Consider the following 23,927-nt stretch of genomic DNA (forward strand, 5'->3'; position numbering starts at 1 on the left):
CTATTTTCCCACTCCACTTCATCTCATACACCAGTTACTTATTTTTTCAGCACTGTTTTTCTGCTACCACCGTAAGAATCTAAGTATAGTTGGTAATCTAAGTATAAATTACCAATTATAATAAACCTCCACCCATCCAACAGCAGCTGTGCAAAAAAGTGTGATACATAACAGTGCAGACTGCACTTTAAAGTAAAACATGGTTTATTAATAAAATCAGATAGTTAATAATAGAATTGCAGAGTTGGAAGGGATCCTGAGGGTCATCTAGTCCAACCCCCTGCAATACAAGAATCTCAACTAGATCATACATGACAGGTGGTCATCCAACCTTTGCTTAAAAACCTCCAATGAAGAAGAGCCCACCATCTTCTGAGGGAGATCATTCCATTTTCGAACAGTTCTTACTGTCAGAAAGTTCTTCCTGATGTTTACTTGCTTGTAACTTGAATCCATTAGTTCAAGTCCTGCCCTCTAGAGCAGGAGAAAACAAGCTTGCTCCATCCTCCATGTGACAGACATTTAGATATTTGAAGATGGCTATCATATTTTCTCTCAGTCTCTTCTTGTCCAGGCTAAACACACCCAGTTCCCTCCACTGTTCCTCATAAGTCTTGGTTTCCAGACCCTTTATCATCTTTGGTCACTCTTCTCTATTTATGTTCCATCTTCTCAATATGTGAAAAGTTGGGATGTGGTTTAAAGTGTGACCTGATTTTTTTCTCTGTAAGAGAGTATATTGGTTTTTGTAATTTGTTCTCCTTGAAGCTCACAGTGAAATAGTACTGAAAAACCACCGCTCTGTCATAAGAATAGGTCAGATAAATATTTATGCAAGACATACAGTTTTTAAAGTCAAATTGTGCACTTTCTCATAATATATAAATTTTATAGAGCTTTCTTTCACTTTATAGCTACAGATCTTAAAAGGTCTTCAATCCCACCAACCCATCTGTTTTTTTTAATCAAATATATGGCAAATTCTCAAAAAGAAGAACCAGAGCATCCATGCAAGGAATGTCCACAAGTTTCCTTTTGCACTCAAGGACAGCTGTTTGATAGAACAGATCAGGTCCTAGAAGGCTTTCTAGCAGGAAGATAGACTTCTCTGCATGTTTCCTGTCATTTCCTTTAATCCACTGAAATGGGTTTCTGTTCTGTTCTGACAGGAAGGGAATGTGTAAGAAGAGAAAAGAACAGGTTCTGAGGGCTGCTTTGAACATTATTTTGTTCATAGGAGCACTGTGACTTCAGTTACATCAGCAGTGAGTAATCTTATTACTGGTGTCAGGTGGAATTATAACTCTCCTAATATATTCTTCAGAAGGTATTTACACGTCCTGAATAAAAATATACCACCTACATTCCCTTGTCACCAGTGGTGTTTGGTTATCTGTGAATGATACGGGCTACAGAACAGAGGTTGAATTTATTTTATATCTTAAAAGTGTTCTATTTCTAACACTGCAGTCCATAGAATACATTCAGACCACAATATACTTTCAATAATCGATCAGCAACCGATATGTGCTGTACCCTGTGGGGATGTGCTAACTAGATAGGCACAGGGCTGATTCTTACCATCCTTGTGTGGGGATTGTAACATCTGATTATTTCATGAGGAAGCACTTGCCTGAAAATACCATATTATGTTGGTCTGCATCATCAGAGAGCCAGTGTGGTGTAGTGAGAGCCAGTGTGGTGTAGTGGTTAAGAGTGGTAGACTTGTAATCTGGGGAACCGGGTTCGTGTCTCCGCTCCTCCACATGCAGCTGCTGGGTGACCTTGGGCTAGTCACACTTCTTTGAAGTCTCTCGGCCTCACCTCACAGAGTGTTTGTTGTGGGGAAGGAAGGGAAAGGAGATTGTTAGCCGCTTTGAGACTCCTTAGGGTAGTGATAAAGTGGGATATCAAATCCAAACGCTTCGGTGTTGCTAGTTTCCAAGCCTTCTCTGTGGCATGGTAAATTCTGCTGTTTTCACACAGAATTGGTTTTGGACAAACAGTTAATCCGTTATCATCATCATTATCATTATCACCTGCAGGTCTCAGAGTGGGTTACAACAATTTAAAATTCAGTATTAAAAACAGTTAAAACAAATTACAGCCACAGGAATAAGGCGATTGTAATTAAGAAAATGAGGTGATCCTTGCACAGGAGTTGTGCTACATCAAAAAGGACCATAATGTTGGCCTAAGAGAGATAATAAAAGCATTTCCAATTCCCCATTCAAAATAAATGGGTTACTACATGATTCATTGCACTACAACAGCACTTTTCACAATGGTGATCCCTCTGCAGTAAGAAACCATTAGATTTACAAATGGAGATGTAAAAATTAGAATTTGTAACGGATGCAATTGGATGTTGTATATCAGGGATGTCCAACAGGTCGATTGCGATCTACCAGTCGATCGTGGGGTGTCCCTGATTAATCCTGGTCGATCATGGGACCCTGATTGCCCCCCCCCCAAATTCAACAACTTTGGCTCATCCTCCCCCCAAAAAAGCACAACAACTGCCAGATTTTTAATAGTGGGAGTAGATCGCAATCTCTTGGAAGCTGGACAGTCCTGTTGTAGATCAGACACAATGTGAGACTCAAGCTCACTATCCATACCTATGGAAATAACCAGCACAGGAAAATTGGAGATTCTACATTTTTAAATGACACTACTAGCCAAACATTTCACTTTTATGTCCTGTGGCAAGACTTAGAATCTTGGTGGTCCAGAGATTATTTTATTCTCTGGATAAAAAAACATTCTCTCATTCCTATTATGGGAACAAATGAACCTTTTGCCACAGGTAGAAAATAAATGCAGGGTTCTTGATCTTTTTGAAGTAATTTTGAATTATTGCAAGTATTAAACTATATAATTATAAAGCGAGCCAGTAGCTCTCATTGATTCTCAGACATATTTTATTTTTTAAATGATGAAGTATTCACAAAGCATTGGGTGCAATTAGTATTTTGCTTAGTTAAAATTTTTTTTTTTAAATTGAACACCCAAATTTCACAAGGGTACTTGCCCATGAGCCTTGTACTCTTCTGCACATTAGCAAGTGGTTTATGTTGTCTCTTTAGATGGCAGCCATTCTTGTATCTTAAAGATATTTGTTAATCAGAATAATTTCATTAGTGTTTTTTTTTAAAAAAATGCATCTAAATTGTACATACTCCTGAAATATGCACTTTGAACATCTGTCATATACAGACCACATAGAAGTCCAGATGTGGTCTGAACTTCAAGAAATAACATCAAGGCTCTGTAGAAATTCAGAACTCCTCTTAATAGAAGTTTTTTTTTAAAAAAAATAGTTTCTTAGCAGATTTGGCATTTAATTAGACTAGCAAATACTGTCTGCTACCAACTAGAGTTGATAGAGATGGATAGATGCATGCCTATCTAGCAATCATATCTGATTTTGAACAAAAGTACTCTCCCTTTTTCTCTTACTCGGAACTGATAATGTACAGTATTTACAAATATTTTTGTTCATATATACTGTACACTTAATTGCTTCAAGATGACTTCAAAACTTTTTTATTTTAAATCAGCATGCACATGGAAAATCACCATAGTTCTCTTAGATCAAATTAAGGAAGAGGTAAGCCACTGATAAGGAATTCTTGGTTATTTTCCAAATCTATCTTACTTTAAAAACAATTACTGAAGCAGAGTACTGTTTGGGGATTATGCAGGTTGGCAAATTAGTTAATAGCATTTTAAAAACAGTTCTACTTTTCTTCTTGGTTCAAAAACCTGTTTTTAGTTATCTTTATCTTTATCTTGAGCACCAAATCCATTTACTAAAGATTGTATAATTTAGTTTATTTTCTTTCTGTGGCTTAGGTGCAACTCATATAAATGAAACTTCTCCAACTCAATAAAAGAAGTCAGAGGTTCTTTAGAAACACTTAAGCCATAGCATAAACTAGATTCACCAACCAACAAACAAAAAATCTCTTTTGCATTTGCATTGGCTAAAGTACTTTCGGTAGAGCTTTTGCTGGTAATACTATGTGCTGTGATTTGTTGTCAGTTTACTGAAGTTAGTAGAAAACATAGCATTATTTGTCTTTAAAAATTAAATATTGTGAATTATAGAACCAGGGGCACAAGTACCATCTCCCTGTGTTAATTTGTTGATTAGTTTGGAGCAGGGGTCAACAACCTTTGTGTCTGGATTTTCACTTTTTGAAATATGGAAAACCTACATTCCTTTAAATTATCCTTTATTATGCATTTATTATTGAGATGTGTTACTTGCCCTATACTGTAGAAAGCACCCCCCACCAGCCAGTTTTCCAATTAAATTTCTTGCCTTCTGGTGCTTTTTTCTTGCCAGTGTTTCAGACCAATTATTTACCTCCTGAGACATGGGTTTTTGAAGTGGAACCCTTTGTCCGGAGAAGGGGAGTGACTTGTGGAAAGGAAGTTCCTGTGTAAAAGTGGCAGGGAAAGGATTAAGCACTGTTCCCTCCAATTCACTACGGCAAAGTCCTTCCTTCTGAGGGTGCTTTGCAACACTGACAAGATTGTGGGTCTAATCTTATATCTGAATGCAATATAATGTGGCATTTGACTCTTAGATCCTGGCAGATTTCCAGGGGTGATTTTATTTTCCAACAAAGCCCCCATAAATAATCAGGCAAGTATCTGTACTTTCACTAACTATGGCACAGATTTATAGAAAGAGTTGTTTAAGTAGACCGCTGAAGACTTTTTCTTATGGCAGTATATACTGAATTTAATAGGGTTTTCTCAGTAAGTGTTTAATATTAGTCTCATTTCAGATGTCCTTAAAACTAAAAATAAAAAAAAGGATTCCCATCTCTACTTTGCACATACAATATTCTCTTTCTCTAGCTTTCTGGAAGTGGAAGAGAACTTGGGAAAGACAGGAACAGATGACACATCTGTTATGTACTGAAGTTCTCACCCTGGGCCAGCAGGGGGATACTGTAGATAGTTCAGGTCCACATATGCAAATAAGGGATCAAAAGTGACATTCAGTGATTGGATAGTTACAGAAAATGGTTACTGTTGCATTCTAGTGGAGCTCTATATAAGCAGGCTGGCTGAACCCTTCAGTTCAGTTCTGTTCTGGCCTGTTTGAAGAATTACTGTGTCATCTGATATGTTCACCCACAACTTAACAACATCTGAGCTTAAAGGAATTTGAAATACCAAGATGCACAAAAATTAAACTTTGCAATCCAAGATCCAGTTGAATTTTCAGAATTAAAACCTTGGTGCATAGCTTTGAATGTTAAGTTTCAGAGCTGCTTCATACACTCTCCAAATAAGGAGGTAGAATTCTGGACTGTGCCTCAGACTACAGCAGTGTGTGTGTGTGTGTGTGTGTGTGTTTCATATTTCTGAATATTTTCCCATGGTAAAAGCAAATCAAATCCTGGTTGCACTAGTTTCTTACATGTAGGCAGCTGCAGTGGTTCAGTCCAGAGTTCTTCAATCTTGGTAAGAAACTAGGATACTAGGATAGACCATACAATTAGCAATTGAGTGAATGCCTTTTGAAAAATAAATTGCAGGTGCAATTTGGTGTGACCATGGTGTGACCTTTAGCAGTGCTTTAACCCTTTCCTCTGATGTGGGTAGGGGTCCTGGGTCTGTTTATTTCCATTGTAGATGGAATTTCCTATTGGAGTGAATGTGAGCTTCTCCTAATGCACATAGCAGTTGCATGAGGCCTGGTCCACAATAGGACAACAGTGCTGGGAGAAAGAGAATTAAAGATCTCCTATCCTAATGCCAAAGTGAATTTTGAAGTATTTGAAAAATTTTGATTTTGATTTCAAATGCTTGAATTGGAATTAAGGCAAATTGTCCTCTTTCCTTTGCTTTTAGGCAGGAATTGAAACAATAGTTTAAATGCTGAGAAATAATACGACAATTAGTACCTAGAAAATGCTGTAAATACCACATTCATTTAGCCCAAATCTGTGAAACAGATCTTAAAAGCTTTGGGTTCATAAAATAAATAAATCAAATATGAGAGGAGTAGATGTGTTAATATTCAAAGGAGCTGTAATTCTTAAACATTGAGGAAACTGATATATGAATGCTGGCTGTGTCTTTTAGGCCTGTCTTTGGGATAATAGATGGGGAAATATGTTGAAAGAAACTCCCATCAAATCTCTGTCTTACCTGTTAGCTCATGGTTTGGGTGCCCTGTGAAGTTGCATAGGTCTTCCTACTTTACTATAGCATAACTCTGGCAAAGCATAATAAAGCAAATGGTAATTAGCTTCACACTTTTAAAATTGCATTAAAATTGCCATGGTGTTTATGCTTTTTGAATTTTACTTAGATCTATTAAGGGTTAAAGAGGATGCTGTGTGTAGCAATGTGAAAGTTAAATAAATGTAATTATTTACTTATGCAAGTAGGCTGTTCATAATTATACAAGTATGTTCTCTGCAAACACTCCCCCCCCCCCCCCGAAGGTGCCTTCTGAAGCTGAAAAAGGACCTGTACCGGCTGCTTTTCTTGACAAATGCTGATGCTGTAAATTATACAGCTGTTCTTCCTCTGTATGGATTTTGCAGTACCAAGAGCGATTTATAGGTCCAGAGTGCAGCTGTTGAAAGTCATTTATTCTTGGTTCTCATATTAAATCTATCATATACAAATGCATTAACATTCAGTACAGAACTCAAGGGCTTAAGATAGTTTTTTCCTTCTTCATGGTCTTGCAGCCTGTAAATATTCTCTGGTTACACAAAACACATTTTTGACTGTCATTTATTATTAAGTTCATATTTAAAGAGGGGCTCCATCTTTTTATGATTTCCCCTTACTAAATATTTGAGGCTTTTTCCATTTAATACTATGATTTATATATTTTTGTTTTAAAAGCCTCCTGTCAACGTTAGGGAAAATTGGAAGCCTAATAATCATGTTTGAATAAATTCTTTTGCATTAGTTTTACTGTATGTCACTTTAAAACGTGTTCAGGTTTCATTAATGTATTATCTTAACATATGCCAGGCTGACTTTGGAAGATCAGTTTTAGTGTTCATTAGTGTAATTTGAATCTCTTGCTTAACAAACTGTATTTTTAAAGAAACATTCCTTTATACTGTACTAGCATGAACAAGAAACAGAGCCCAGGGTAGTTCCCTGTAGGAAACAGAAACAGGTGTGGTTTTCAGTAACTGGAATCCCTGGCATCACTGAGCAAGCTTAGCCACCATCTCAATGTCGTCCATCATTTTTCTCATAATGTGAATAAATTCCATTCTCTCTGCTGTTGGGGGGTTGTGATTGCAGGGATGTTATTGCACTGTCATTCTTGATACTGTATTGGCCCAGTTTTACTGGCAGAGATCCTGAAGTGGGTGCAGAATGCGCCTGTGCACAAACTCCACATTGCCTAGGCAGGCGCATTATGTGACCCATGAGAGCAGCAAAATAACCAGACTGTACAACTGTGATGGGATAAAATCAGGCCAAATCTTTATTGCCAGCAGCAGGCAGGGCAAGAGTTTGCATGGCGTTGGGTCCCAGGATCAGTTCATCATTCCACAAGCCCCATGTTGATGGAATGGATCTGCAGGGTTTGGATCACTCCAAACCTGTACGATGGGAGTCAGCCAGTGTTGAACCTCTCCGTGGTGCAAACCAAGCAAGGTCTCACTGGGGGAGCAGGGTGCAGAGTCAGACCAGGTAAAATGGCTGTGAGTTCCAGGGGAGCAGCCTTATATAGGCTTTCCCCTCCCCTCTTCAGCAAGGGCTCATGGGACAGCTTTTCCTCATGAGCCCACCACACAGAGAAGATACTGGGCAAAACCTTCCCCAGTATTTTGCTGCAATCCATGGGCCACAGTGTTACCGGGCAAAGGCATCCAGGGCTTATAGGGCACGGAATGGCGCTTCTTACAGTATTCAATGCAACTTCTTCTCTCACACATTTTGTAGCAACAATGGTGCCCATTTTGCTGCTTTATTTTATAGATAAAATAATCCTATTTTATAGGATTATTCTTTTAGGAAGATATAGTGCAGATAAAACTTGATAAGAAGAATGGAGAATAGAAACAGCTGTTTCTGAAACGGGCAATTGCCAATAAACAAGTGGACAGCCCGTGGCTCCTGACTCATTTTCTGTGTCTGACACAATCTGAAAGTACCCCATTCTTCCATCCCATCAGATTTCCTTCCTTTATGTTCCTTTCTATTTTATTTCCTGGCTTTTAAAAGCCCCCTCTCCTTTCTATGTGGTTTCAGAACAACTGGAAGGGCCAGCATTTTATTTTATTTCCCCCTTTCTCATAGTTGTATGACTTGGGGCGGGGGAGTCATTTATTTATGAACATGTATATAGCATGCTAAAGTTAGAAAAGGAAATACTTTCACTTGCTTTCCAGAATAGTGGGTACATTGTCTGCTGAACTAAACAATGCTCTGTATACTTACTTGAGAGCAACCCCACAAAACTCAGTAGGGCTTAGTTCTAAACAGACGCATATATGATTTGGATTTCTAATCTGAGGTACATATGTGAAAATTGAAGCAAGGCAACATTTATTCCAGAGCAATTGGAGTGCTTTTGTCCCTGACTCTCCCCATCATTGGTTCTGGCTCACCCGCTGCTTGCATGCACCCACTAACAGATTTCCCAGAGGACTGATAGGAAAAGGTTGCCCACCCCTGCTGCAAATATAATATGGAAGACTGTTTCCACAATGGGCTTAGTGAGTTCTAGGAGCTCGGCCCAACTCCCTTGTCTCAGATTACCTCAATAGGAATTGCTGCCTAGTAGGTGATAGTGTAAGGACAATATCAGGGAAGACAAGGAAATAGATGCTAGATTCAGCCTGGCATCATATGGACATAATGCCATCTGTTCTCCTTGTATTAGTTTGAGTTTGATTTCATCTCACTGAGAGACTATTTTGTAACAATATTTGAGAGCCTCTTGCAACTATATAGTGGAGTTTAAGTATTCTAAATAAATAAATAATCGGGGTGGGTGGGGTGAAATCTATTCTGTATGTGTTGTGTGTCTCTACAACCCTGACACTTTCACATGAATCTAGACCAAGTATTAAGAACAGCTCACTGGAATCAAACTGCATCCAAGACCAGGAAAGATTATATACCTGAAGAGTCTGAGCTGATTTATTGCAGAATGGATCCACAAACTGGTGAAGGTATTGGTGAAGGACAAATCCAAATGACACTAATCCCATAAGAGGCTACTAATTGGATTTCTTAAAAATATTAAACTAAAAGTATCTGAGAACAAGTCAAAACACATACACTGAATGAAATCGGTGCACAATGCATATGAAAAAAGCTGGTTACAACAGATAATACATTCTTTTCTCTGATTTCAGTACAAGTGGATATGATGTACATGCCTGTGGGTGGCAACTGGTGTGTGCATAAGAAATTGAAAAATTCAGAAGTGTAATACTTCACCAACTGAAGCATGGAACCTCAGTGGCCAGCTGAATTTCTAAATGGTGCTGAGAATTCATGTAGAACAAAATGAGAATGAAATGTTGTGGTAGTGAAGCTCAAAATCATCCTAAAGTTTTAAAAAGTGAATGCTATTATGTGGAGTAATTGGGTTTTATTATCTGTTTTTGAAAATGTGTATCCAACGCCTTTGCTAACCTGTCTGTGATTTTTCTCCAGGAAAGATGTTTGTTGTACATCTGGGGATAGGTGTCTGTTTTTTGGGGGGAGGGGGGTAGTATTATGAGTTTGTGAACCCCTCCATTGTAGGCTCAGGTTGTATATATGTGTAAATAAACCATATATTATAAATACACCACAGTTTCTGCTGTGCCTCATTTCCAAAAGCAAACACAAACTATGGGTAAGCGCCTGGAACCCCTGGACTCTCGCTTGAAGACTGTGGTGGCGTGCAACAGTATTCAGGTTCTTGGATAGATATATAATCCATTTTCCACTATCCACTATCTCATCACCCCTTTGATGATGTATTTGGAAACACACAATAACTTAAGCTCATATGATACTTCCTGGTGAAAAATATATCTGTGGAGTAGTAATATGATGCAGAATGGCAATTATATGCCACACCGGCTGAAAACTATCCCTAGCTAGATGCATATTTTAAAAGATGCATTAATTTATCTCTTTTACCAAGGAACAAGTAAGATATTGGTTTCTTTTTTTAAAAGGGTTCTGGTAAATATCTACAATCCAGCCAGCAAAGCCATCTCCTTTAATATAATTCTTAGCATGATTGCTGACAGCTTGAGAGGTGGATCATGACTGTAATTTAATAAGAACTCACATTTACAACTTGGTAAAGTTGTCACAAATGCTTTTCCTGGTAACTGATTTTGGGCTATGCTTCATGTAACTTGAAATCTGAACACCAGAATATAGTTTCTATATACAGTGGTACCTCGGGTTACAAACACCTCGGGTTACAGACTCCGCTAATCCAGAAGTAGTACCTTGGGTTAGGAACTTTACCTCAGGATGAGAACAGAAATCGTGTGGTGGCGGCAGTTGGAGGCCCCATTAGCTAAAGTGGTACCTCAGGTTAATGGTTTCAGGTTAAGAACAGACCTCCGGAACGAATTAAGTACGTAACCAGAGGTACCACTGTAATCTTATATCTTCCTTCCTTTTGCAGTTAGAATAGGTTATATGTTTCTTGATTGTACTTCAAGCTGTTTGTAGATAGCATGCTGGAAAAGTATTGCTTTCCAGTACTGCCACATCTGGTATCCTCTTCCAAGACCTGCCATATTGATTCTAATCTGATCTGGCCCCAAATGAGCACCATCACAAAGTGTCATTCCTATAAACTAGTTTTCATCCCACCTGATTTTTATATTTAATCTGAATTCACTGGACTTGCAGACTTTACACAGGTGGAAGATACGAAACAATATTTCCATTTTAAAGGATTGTTTCTGTTCATACAGCCATTAATGGAGAGCTCTAGCCTACCCCCCTTTTTAGCAGACAGATACTGATCTATCTATCTACCCATTGTTTATAACAGCAGTATCTTTCAAGTGCATCAAATAGGCTCTTTCCCAGACCTACCTGGAGATGCAAGGCAATGAGTCTGGGGCGATTTGCATGCAAAACAAATGCGTTACCATTGAGCTACAGCCCTTCCAGGACTGTTTTTATTCATACTCCCTGCAACAAATTCTCAAAATGTGAATTACATGAAAATTATACATTTGTGCGTGGGGAAATAGGAAAAAGCTGCAAGGAAAAATATTAATGGATCTTGAGGCATGTGCAAGTGTAATTAACCTTCATACCGTTGTTAGACAGTAATTAAGCTGCATTTATTAGTGATTTTATGGCAGAGGATAGAAAATCTAAACGACACAAAAATCTAAACGATAATAATATTTTTTTAAAAAAAATAAAAGACAACCCCCACTTTTCCTGCCCTTTTGCTATTTTTGTAAAATGTGGCTGAATAGGAATTGAGTTGCAAAGTAGAAATAAGCTCAGGGAATTTATTTTCTTTGTGTTACTAGAAAAATAAACATGCTGCTTTTTTGAGCTTTTTATCTAAGACGAGATGCCAGCATGCTCTAGTTCATAATTACAAATCCCAGGATGTTTTGTGCAGCTACAAGTGCTAACCTTGGGTGCTTTTTTCTCCAGGAATCTTCTTAAAATTATATTTTATTGTTCTCTGTTCAGAATGTGTTATATAGCGGTAGCCAACGTTTTGCTCCTTTAAAATGTCGGTTCTTTCTTTTCTCAGTTTCCTTGCTCACTCTATTTTTTCTAGTTTTGATTATTGTACATCTTGTACTCTTGGTACTATAGTATCTTGAACTATTTCTGCCGGTGCTTCAGGTTCAAATCTCACCTCAGCCGTGAACCTATTAGGTTGGATTAAATGAACCTCACTATTTGCAAGATGAGGTCAACAAACTGACCTACTTAGGGTACTGAGATCAATCAGGATCAGGTTCATGAATAGCTAGGAATCCTAGAGAATGGGTATGATGATTCTCCATTGTGCTTAAGATGAGCAGCTGGTGCTAGCAATCTGGTCAGCACAGTAGTCTGGATTAATAGGTTTGTGAAGAACTTTGAACACTCAAAAAGTGCTATAAATAATTCTGTTCTTTACATAGTGACAAGTACTTCCAGTGAAAAATTAATATATTTCCTTGACTGGGCAGAATATAGCATTGGATTGTGTTGCATTGTTTGCATACTCATTAACCCATATGCATTACCTGAAACATGCAGAACTTTCATGAAAATGCTTCTGTTGTGCTTATGATTGTTCTTTGAAATAAGAAACTTGAAGCCATGACCTGTATCTTCTGATTATATTCCTACTGTTTCTGTTTATTGCATTTAAAAAACAACAACAAACACTTTATTGTATCAATGTGGTATCCAAATGGATACTACTGGAAACTGTAAAATTATATCATCATGGACAAACAAATTCATTGTTCCTCCTTCTACTAAGCATTTAGTGTTTTGAGTTGCTATTGAAAAAGAGTCTCCTGTCTGTTGCTGGGCTGATACAGTATATTCTTTAATGATGTGGTTGAATCAGGATATGGGGCCTGTGTGCAACACTAATTCAACCACAGTTAAAACATTTCCATTTCTTAAGACCATTTAAAATAAATTATTGTCCTGCTTGGGCTGTCTCCAGGCTCACAAGGGAAGTGGAACAGAACAGTGGCACCTACTGGCAGTAGAGTGTAAGGGAAGGTAAGGTAGAGTCATATGCAGTGAAATTAGGTCAAGTAAGACAAAGTCATGTCTAGTAAGGTCAGATCAAGGCAGATCCTGTAGGGTCTGGCTTCAACAGGTCAGAAGCAGCACCTTTGACAGAGCATTGTGATAGCATGTTCTCTCACAAGGAAGGCTGTTGCTTCAGCAAGGTGGACAAGCCTGAGACCTTCGTCAGATCTGCCTGTGCTTTTAAAGGGCTGTTGTCTTTTGCAGCTTTTGGCTCCTACAGCATAGGGGTTAGAGAGGGCTGCTGTGGAGGTGAACTCTGATTGTCAGATACTGCATGCAAGCAATAGGAGGTGGCTATTTTCCGCTCTGCCATGCCCTACTTGGGAAATCCTGGTGGGCAGCTAGCTGGAGAAGATATTCAGGCTACGTGATCCAGAAAGGCAGTTCATGCGTTCTTAAGGGCAGTGAACAATTACTGTGGACTGAACTATTCCAGGCACTCTGAAAAACAAACAAACACAAAAATATTTCTTTCCTCCTGAGCTAGAATTCATTTCTTTCCATTTCATCCTAGGCATGTTATAAATGAGCAGCAAAACATGCTGCCAGAGAATACACAGTTAATAAATCTTTATTGAATTTTTCTCTTTCTTTCTTTCTTTCTTTCTTTCTTTCTTTCTTTCTTTCTTTCTTTCTTTCTTTCTTTCTTTCTTTCTTTCTTTCTTGGATACAGAACAAATTGAAATAATGTGTTGCTACACTGCTTGCCAGTATTTAAGTTGAAATAATAATAGTAATAATCCCCATATGTATGATTTTCCTGACAGGATTTAAAATCCAACAATCAACGTGATGACATTGCAGCAGCACGTGCTTCTCTGAAGGAAAATTCATCTCTTCTCCATTCAATTTGCTCTGCTTGTTTGGAACATTCAGACATTTCATCTCTTGCAGCCAGCAAGGACTCTGTTTGTAATGAAATACAGAATGCTCTTGATGTCATTTCCAATGCTTCTCAAGGAATTGGAAATCAAAAGGTTCAGTCGACATCACAGTCTGCTACTCTTGGAAGTGCCCTTGATGAATTTGAGGTAGGTGAATGTGTAGCACTGTAGCACACTCTGTAAAATGGCCTAATTTATTTTAAATGATGTGCTTGTGGAATGTAGCATACCAGAAAACCAAATCTTACTGACCTATGTGTGATCAGTTTCATAGCAGTTCTCAGACACGCTTCCAGCCTGGCTGATTTGTTTTGGTGAGTGATTGTGACCTGCAACCTAGGGATCAGATGTAAACATGGTATCTACTAAAGCAGGGGATAGCCAATGTGGACCATCCGCCTCAAGGAGTGATGAGACTTGTAGTCCACAACATCTGGTGGGTATCACAATAGGTACCCCAGTATTATAGCATTGATAGAGCCCATTGACTAATTTTACAAATGACAAATGTCTCTACAGGGCTCCATGAAAACAGCAATAAATTGACAATTAAACATCAAGACAATCGACTACCCAGTTAAATCCCAATCTTTAAAACTAAAAGCAACAAAAGGTGACATAATGGCAACAGATAGATATCTCAAAAATTCACAGTAGCAAGTTCATCTCACACCTTCTTACTATTTCACAACAATTTCTCCAAAAATGCTCTGCATAATAAAAGTTTTCATATATATTTTCCCCCAAATGTGAAAATGAAGCTACACTACTGGGCTTTCTTGGGCAAAGGGGTCTTGTGATGGGACGATGAGCTGCTTGTGCGTAAAATGCAAGTCCCTCAGAGTTTGATCAGGTTTTCAAACCTCTGCCTGTGACGGAGCCCCTCCAGCATGGCTGCGTCAATCACTAGTAGAATCCGAAAGTGGCTGCTTTCGGAAACGTTTCCAACATAAAAGCTCCTTAACGGAAACACGTCGTCTGGCCTCTCGGCGTGACAGTTTCCGTCGAGGTGTGGGTGTCCCTATAGGAGGTCCTGAGACCTCCCCACTGGTTTCGCTTGAAGCGTCTCTGAGCCATCCCTCCGACTCACTTTCCCTTGGAGTTCTTGCTCGCCCTCTACTGGTTCCCTCTTCCGCTGCTACTGCTCTCTCAACCTCAGGGAGCCTTTGCACCTGCGGCGCTTTAGATGTCAGTTCCCTGACATCCACCTCCCCTCCAGGGCCCCCTTCACCCCCTCCCGTCTCCTCTCCTACTGGCGGTGAGGAGGTAAAACCCCTGAAAGAACCTCCCTCATCTTCCGACGTCGCGAACACTTCCTTCCACTTGTTGCTGTTCCTACTCTCTAGGTACTCTTCGTCATCAGAGTCCACTCCATCTTCCAACTCCGACTCCGCGAACCCTTCCATTTCCTCTTCCTCATCGGTGGTGCCGAAATACTCCCTCCTAAACCTTGCTATAGGCTGAGGTTTCCTCGGGAACCTTTGGTGGAACGTTTCTGTTAAAACCTCGTCATTGACTTCCTCTGCACTTACCCAGGTGTTTTCTGACTCCGGTTCCCCTTCCCACGCCACCAAATACTCCACCTGATTACCCTTCCACCTGGAATCGAGGATTTCCGCTACATGGTTGCGGCGTTCCCTCTCTTCCAAGGCTGGTCCCCTGACGTGCTCCCCTTCACGTCCCCCCCGTATGGTGACAGTAACGACCTGTGGAACACTGGGTGCAATTTCATGTGGTTGGGTAATCGGAGTTTGAAAGCTACCGGGTTGACCTGCTGAATCACCTCAAAGGGTCCCAATCTTCTGGGCCTCAGTTTCTTACAACCCCCTTTGAACGGCAACCCTTGGGTTGACAACCACACTTGATCCCCCACCCTTATGGTTTCACCTTCCCTTCTGTTCTTGTCTGCCTGCTTCTTATATTGTGCCTTGGCCCTTTCTAAGTTGAGCTGGAGCTGCTGATGGATGGCTTCCATCTCTTCTACAAAATGTTCAGCCGCTGGAACGCTCCATCTCTCCCCTCCTTCCCCTGGAAATGCCCTGGGGTGACACCCGTAATTAGCCAAAAAGGGACTCATCCCTGTGGACACATTCTCCGCATTATTGTAGGCAAATTCTGCCAACGCCAACCTTTCGACCCAATCGTTCTCTCTGTCATTGACATAACACCTAAGATATTGTTGAAGAATGCCATTTGCCCTTTCCGCCTGCCCGTTGGTTTCAGGGTGCCGGGCAGTTGAAAAATTAACTTCCACGTGTAGCAAGCTCATGAGCTTCCTCCAGAACCTGGAAGTAAATTGTTTGCCTCGATCTGAGATCACCCTCGAGGGAGCCCCGTGCAACCTAAAGATATGTTCCACAAACAACTTCGCCGTTTCTTCCGCTGTGACTGCATGTGAGCATGCTACAAAATGGCACATCTTAGTTAACAGGTCTACTACTACCATGATGGCTGTTTTCCCCTTGGACCTTGGCAGATCCGTCATAAAATCTATTGATATCGCTTCCCAAGGCCGTTCTGGTGTGGGTAAAGGTTCTAATAACCCTGCCGGCGCCCTTCTTTCCCCTTTGGCTCGCTGACATTGGTCACACCCTCTTACATACTCCCTTACATCTTCCCTCACCTTAGGCCACCAAAATTCCCTGGTAACCAACCACATGGTTTTGTGTTGCCCAAAATGTCCCGCCGTGGGGCTATCATGCAACTGCTTGAGTACTCTCCCCCTCAATTCACCTTCGGGTATATACAGTGCCCCTTTGTAATACAATGCCCCATTTCTTTCCTCAAAACCTCCGGGGCTCTCGCCCTCCCCCCTGAGACCTCTGAGCTTATCCTGGGCATATTCATCATTTTCCGTTTCCTCCACCAGTTCCCGTTGCCCCACCAGCGCCGCCCCACACACCCAGCGGTCCTCCGGGATGACATGTCTCTCTTCGATCACCTCCTCCCCTTCCCAATATTCTGGTTTGCGTGAGAGCGCATCCGCCCTGACGTTTTCTGGGCCTGGCACATAACAAATCTCAAAGTTAAATTTGGAGAATTCCTGTGCCCATCTCACTTGTCGTTGGTTGAGCACTCGAGCTGTTCTCCAATACTCTAAATTTTTGTGGTCGGTGCACACTTGCACCTTGTGTTGTGCCCCAATTAATAAATGTCTCCACCTCCGGAATGCTTCGTGAATGGCAAGTAGTTCCCTGTCATACACCGTGTAATTCCTCTCGGACTTATTCAGTTTCCGCGAGAAGAATGCACACGGTCTCCACTCCGACGCACTCCTCCCCGGTTGAAGAAGGACCGCCCCTATAGCCCGGTCGGATGCATCTGTTTCCACTCTCATGGGTTTTTGTAAATCCACATGCAGAAGTTGTTCTTCCGAGGCGAAAGCCCTTTTCAGTTCTTCAAAGGCTCGATCCGCCTCCACCGTCCAAACAAATTTCTTCTTGCTGCTGAGGCAGTCGGTGATGGGCGCCGTCAAGTGGGCAAAGTTCTTGATGAACTTCCGATAAAAGTTCCCAAACCCCAAGAATCTTTGCACGTCCTTCTTGGTCTTCGGTGTCTTCCATTCCAGTACCGCTTGAACCTTGCCTGGATCCATGGCCAATCCCTTGTCTGACAAGCGGTACCCCAGGAATTCCACCTCCTTGGTATGAAACTGGCACTTCTCCAGTTTCACCCACAGCTGGTTGGCTTGCAGCCTGCCCAACACTTCTCGAACGTCCCTCACATGCTGTTCCTCATCCGAATACACCAACACGTCGTCTAAAAAGGCCACACAGTTCTTGTAGAGCAAAGGTCCCAGAACGTGGTTTATAAAAGCTTGAAAACAGGCGGAGCCCCCTTGTAGACCGAAGGGCATAACGAGGTATTCAAAGGCTCCCAAAGGGGTAAACATGGTGGTCTTCCATTCATCTCCCTTCCTTATGCGTATCAGATTGTACGCCCCCCGCAGGTCCAGTTTTGTAAAAATCTTTCCCTTCCTTACTCTGGTCAAAATGTCATCAATTCGGGGCATAGGGAAAGCCAGGGGCTCCGACACTGCATTGAGGGCCCTGAAATCACACACCAGTCTCGGTTTGTCTGTGTTCTTTTTGTCCACAAAGAACACTGGGCTGCCCCCCACCGCTCGGGACTCTCTGATGAAACCTCGCTTCAAGTTTTTGTCAATGAACTCCCTCAGCTCCTGCATCTCCCTGTCTGACATGGCGTACAGCTTGCCTACTGGGAGTTGGGCCCCTGGGAGTAGGTTGATTTGACAGTCAAAGGGTCTATGCGGTGGCAGTTTGTCTGCTTCCCTTTTGCTGAATACGTTGCTCAGATCTGCGTATTGCGGGGGCACCTTCCCTTTGCCCATCACTTCCATCCCCGCTAGGGTGACTCTGTCTCCTCCCGAGACCTTCCCCTCCTTGCAGTGTTCTAGGCAATGCGCTGACCCAAAGGAGACCACCCTCTGATGCCAGCCCACTAGCGGATCGTGTAGCGCCAGCCAGCTCATCCCCAAAATGATGGGCGCTCCTCCCAGGATGGCCACATTAAACGCTATCTGTTCGGTGTGCTTTGCCACTCTCATTATCATCGGGACAGTCTGTTGGCTAACTTCTCCCCCCAACAGCTCTCTGCCGTCAATCGTAGTCACCTGCAAGGGGTTACTTAAAGGGATGGTCTGTATCTGGTGCTCAGCTGCAAACTCCTTACTCATGAAATTACAGGAGCTGCCTGAATCCAAAAGCGCCTTGACCTTTAGTGGGTGTCCGTTTGGCAGTTCTAGTAACACCTCTATCACTAAAGCAGGTCTGGGAGGTTCTGGCATGGGCACTTTCATTGCTCTTTGGCCTGGCTGCTGTGCCCCGACGGTGGCAGCCAGGCGTTGGCTTTTACTTGCTCCTTGCTTTCCTCTTCCTTTCCCCCAACAGCTCCTGCCATCCCTTGCCATTCCTTTCTTTGTGGGCAGACTCTGGCAAAGTGCCCTGGCTGTTGGCAGAGATAACATCTCTTGGCGCTCTTTCCCTCCTTCTTCCGCCCTTCACTGGGATTTGAAACTGCGCGCGCCCGCGCTGTTCCAACTTCCATCGGCTCTGCCGGCGGGAAAGATGGCTCTGGAATGTCTGGAATGCGGAACTCCCTCCAACGGTCTCCTTTCCCTTCCCGCCTTTCCAAAGCCCTCGCCTCCTGGCGCGCTCCTATGGCCAGCGCAGATTTGGTTAATTGGTCCATAGACTCCGCCCTGGGCCCCCGGGAAAGCTCATCTTTGACGGTTGAAGAAAGCCCCTCTTCGAAAAGCATTTGGATGGGCTCCGCCGATAGGTCCCACCCCAATTTATGAATCAGCATAGTAAATTCAGTCCAGTACTCACGGACAGATCTGCTTCCTTGCTGGCAAGCCATTAACTGCCTTCGCACCACCCCCTGCTCAATATCGCTGGAAAACATCAGGTCCATGGCACGAAAAAACTTCCTCGTGTCCTTTAAGATCTCATTATTCGCTGCCATCAGGGGTCTAACCCAATCTTTCGCCCCGGATTCGAGATGGCCAATCACATACGCCACTCGCGATTCCTCGTCGGGGAAGTCATCAAACTGCAAGTTTAGAGCGTATTGCATCTCTGTTCTAAAGGCATGATAGTTCCTGGGATCCCCCCCGAATTTCTGCACCAATCCTGGTACCTTTCTGGCGAGCGGGGTGGTTTTCTCCTTTCCCTTTTCTGCATCCTGAGCCCTCCTCTCCTCAAGCCTCGCCGTTTGCAGCGCCAACTGGATCTCCAACGCTCTGTACCTTTCTTCCAGGCTTGGACCCCCTCCAGCTGCTCCTGCACCCCCGGTTCCGGCTGGGTTGCTCATGATGCTTCTCTCTGCACAAGCTGGCTTTCGGTGACTTTCGGATTGCTGTGATGGGACGATGAGCTGCTTGTGCGTAAAATGCAAGTCCCTCAGAGTTTGATCAGGTTTTCAAACCTCTGCCTGTGACGGAGCCCCTCCAGCATGGCTGCGTCAATCACTAGTAGAATCCGAAAGTGGCTGCTTTCGGAAACGTTTCCAACATAAAAGCTCCTTAACGGAAACACGTCGTCTGGCCTCTCGGCGTGACAGTTTCCGTCGAGGTGTGGGTGTCCCTATAGGAGGTCCTGAGACCTCCCCACTGGTTTCGCTTGAAGCGTCTCTGAGCCATCCCTCCGACTCACTTTCCCTTGGAGTTCTTGCTCGCCCTCTACTGGTTCCCTCTTCCGCTGCTACTGCTCTCTCAACCTCAGGGAGCCTTTGCACCTGCGGCGCTTTAGATGTCAGTTCCCTGACAGGTCTACAAGGAAGGTGTCACTGTTTGAAAGACTTTACTCTTGCCCACATCAGTATGAGCTCAGAAAGAGATGGCATTTGGAGGAGGGACATTTTTGGTGACCCATTTTAGAGCATGGAGGCATGTTCAAATAGGAGGAGGCAATTCTTGGGCCATTCTAGATCAAGATCATTTAGGGCTTTAAAGATCAAAACTAATATTTTGAATTGTGCGTCAGAACAAATTGGAGCCAACATAGTTCTTTCTGCATGGGTATTATAGTCTCCCAACAACCAGCTCCAGCCAATTAATAGGCTGCTGCATTTTGAACCATCTGAAATATGTATTTATGGGGCGATACATGATCATTTTTGCACAACGCAAGTTAAAATATACTAAATATATTAAAATATGCTTCTCACATATTGTGGAGGGAGGGAACCTACTTCTAGCAACAGGTCACCATCCTTAATGGTGTGCTTTGTTTGAGGGGGAGGTGTTCAAGGAGTTGGGGGGCTGCCTCTGTGTATAAGCAGAGCACCCATATATACATTTATGGATCATGGGCTTAGATTATATTGTTAAATGTCTTCTTGTTCATAGACTTTTTCTATATTTCTTTAACACAAGTAGTGCAAATGGTACCTTAGGCTGAGTGAGTTAGATAAAGCAAAATTTATTGAGTATCTAACCTTTTACGAATGTTTGAGAATTAAATTGTTTCATTTTTCTTTATTTATGGGGAAATGGCATTGGATAAGAACCTGAAACAACCTTTGCTCTATCTTCTGCATTATAAATAAAGTACAATGAAATAAATGGATGTAGTAAACAGTCTGTTGGGAGCCAATCTCATTAAATGTTTATAGTCTGGAAATATTTGAAAGAGCTTACTCAACAAGTACTGTCTGGAAGCTTTCTTAATATCATTCATATACAGTATGGGAAGTTAGGATTTATACTTGGGCAAAAGCTGAAGTGAGTCTGAATACTTCCCAAAGCTTCAGGCTTACAATACATTCTAACAATACGATATAGTTGTGACTGTAATAAAAAAGTATAATACTAAATGTGTAATAACTGAAACTTAAATCCCCCATTAGATGGTCAGTTACTGTACTGCATTCCAGCTAGCTGTGTAAGAGGGAGACTTCAACAGGTCTAGAAACGCTTGCAATGTGTTGATTTAGTCAGCCATCTTAGGGAAGCATGGCTATACCATAGCTCTTCCTACGACAATTTTAAAAAGTTGAGCATGTTCTTGGGAATCATAGCTGTTTTGTATGTTCATAGCCCTATTCAAATGACATATGTAGAGATATCAATGTGTGGACCAGGAGGTAAGATGAGATAATTCATAGGCCTGAGCCAAGAAGACTACTTCTGTGATGAAGACCCTGATAACTTGAAGACCTTGTGGCACCTCCTAGCTCCAGCAGTGTCCCAGTTACCTCCAGCATCTCTTGAGAAATGGCATCATAGCCATCTGAAGCAGAGGGAAAGGAATGACAGATAGACAGTTCTTTCTCGATCCCCTGTACAAAGGACCTGGACATATGGTTCCTGATTCACCTGTAGCAGCTTCCTTGTCTGTGAAATCAGATGAGGTGGTTCTAATGGGGGCAGGACAAATATACTTGTAGGACTAAAGGAGTGTGTGGCCATCTCCCACTACCTCAGGATTTGGCCTCTGTTGTGTTGCCTTCCCAGCCCCACAGGAACAAATGGTGCCATTAATTCCTGTGGGTGTATGGGAAAAGATGCTGCAGTGGCAAAAAGCGGAGGCGGTGTGTGGGAGAAACCCCCTACTTATCCTCAGTGGCTGGTTCTCCCCCTACCTTTGGGGGTTTTTCCACCCCCAAGCAAGCTAATGGAGTTAAGACAGTTCATTCAATTGCATTGGGTTTTTTTGGGGGGGGATTTGTGGGTGCAGGAGTGACCCTTAAGGTGGACTCTGTAGAGTCCTCACTCCTTGCAAGCTAATGGAGCAGAGCCACTCCATTAGCTTCTATAGGACAGGGAGAAAAACCTTGCTGGGGTCCAAGATGGCAATCCTTCTCCAGCTTAGACTTCAGTCAAAAATGGCAAAGAATTCGGGGGCTTAAGAAAGCTAATCTTTTCTTTGAGGAGGATGTTAAGGAGGCCCCCTCCAATTTCTTTTCGGAGAGAGAGTTTTGTCGATGTCTCTAATCTGAAGTGAAACCAAGTTAGAGTGGCGCTGTTACGAGTATTTCAGATGATGTATAAAACTGGAAACTTGGTGGAAAAGTCTGTAGCTAAGCATTCCATTTAAATCTAATATCTTCTTACCACACCATTAATTCTACAGGAGCAAAACGCATGAAGCACTCAGGCAGGACAGATTAAAAAATCTGTTTGATCAGATCTGTCTACTGCAAATGCTCACTCATTTGTATTGATTTCGTTACTGCTCCTTTTAAACTCATCAATGCAATTTGCCCAGCACATATCAGATTTTTGTTGGTAAGCTCAATTGGATAATAAGATGGCTCTTTATCTTCAGTCTTCCTCCACCCTCAGTTCTTTTTTTTTAATGAAGGAAACATAGAGATTTGATAGAAGTTGTAGTAAGAATTAAAACACCATATCATGAATCAAACATCACTTTCTTGTGTTGAAATTATGGATGCCAAGGTGAACTAATATAAAATGAATTTATGTACCTAAGATGATCACCACTGCAGCATTTGGTCATACTACATATAATTATTATTATTTTTAAGTAAGTTGAGAATTTTGAATATTTTTTAAAAAAACATTGGGTGGTCTACTTTTACTCACAGTAGACCCACAGAAATTAATTGACCTAACTTAGTCATGTTCATTAATTTCAGTGGGCCTAGTTTTTTTTAAAAAAAGTTGAATACCACCCATTTTCTCTGTTCTCAGTCACTTTGTCAGTATGGTTTTTAATGGATTGCCTAGCTCTACCAAAATTATCAATCCCTCCGATTGGAACATTAGAATTGCAAGTGAAAGGACTCAGACTGCAAATCACAGATCAACAATTATGGTTGAAGGACGAGCCTTGGCAGTATCTCTAATAGGAATGCTTTCTCTTTGGAATGTCAATCTGCATTCACAATCCAGAGTAAGGAAGCAGGGCATAAGCATATGATGTAGATCAATTCTTTGAAAAATAATAGCAACATATATACTGAAATCTAAAGTTGGGACAGCCTGCAAAATCTCATCCAGAAACTCTGTACATTAGAGTGGGCAAATGTAATTATTTAATAATTTGTTAACGGAGCTTAATGATTTGATGTACCTTGTAGCAGTGTCTTGGTTATAATATTCTTGAGATTTTGCTAGCTTAAGATATTTGATGGAAATAAGATATTTGATGGATATAGAAAGGCCTGCTCATTTCAGCTTTTTAGTTTTATCTTCCTACACCATTTTAGCTGCTGGTTGTTTCAGATGACAGTCATTTTGAATAAAACTTTAACACAAGCCTCTCGGTACATATTTGCTGAGAGCAGTTTCTTAAGTCTAGGTTTTTTTAAGAAAAAGATTTGACCCATGCTGATGTTTCTCAAACTTTTGAAATGCCGAAACCTTCTAAAGTTACTCTAATTCTTTTGCTTCTCAACCCACTGACAGCCATCTCTTTAGAAGATGAATGCACTCTTCTCATAGATTTGGCTTCATTGATGCTGATGTTTGGTCAGAATCCCACTAAGGAACAACTGTGTGGAAGGTGACCCATTTGATCACATCAAAATGGAAAGTTAGATTATATGAAAAAAAGTCAGAGTTTAAATATAGCTTTCTCTGTCTCCATAAAGTTACAGTGGGTCCTGGGAGGCCGTCATCTTCTTGTGTGGACAGGGGAGTGGATGGGCAGCTGGTACCACCCACCTCTGGCCACACTGGACATTCCAGGTGGGGTGGGCCTCACTCACAAGGCCAACCAGGTGCAGGAGCTGGCCCAGCATTTTAAAATTTAGTTTGTTCATTCAGACATTTCTACAAATGTGCTTGTT

The 23,927-nt window shown here is 41.7% G+C and overlaps 1 protein-coding gene across 13 annotated transcripts in view; it reads left to right on the forward strand.

The window, feature by feature from the left end:
* Nucleotides 1–23,927, forward strand: part of CTNNA3 (catenin alpha 3) — a 564,841-nt gene that overhangs the window by 85,818 nt on the left and 455,096 nt on the right. For all 13 annotated transcript variants that reach the window (XR_014168802.1, XR_014168803.1, XM_081913569.1 and 10 more), the window contains one exon: nt 13,533–13,796. Coding sequence is in view for 11 of the 13 variants with exons in the window: in XM_081913569.1 (XP_081769695.1) it covers nt 13,533–13,796 (264 nt within the window). In the remaining 2 variants the exon portion in view is untranslated. The remainder of the gene's footprint in view (nt 1–13,532; nt 13,797–23,927) is intronic.

The sequence above is a fragment of the Podarcis melisellensis genome, assembly GCF_964234715.1.
Source record: "Podarcis melisellensis genome assembly, chromosome: 5".
Classification (NCBI taxonomy): Eukaryota; Metazoa; Chordata; class Lepidosauria; order Squamata; family Lacertidae; genus Podarcis; species Podarcis melisellensis.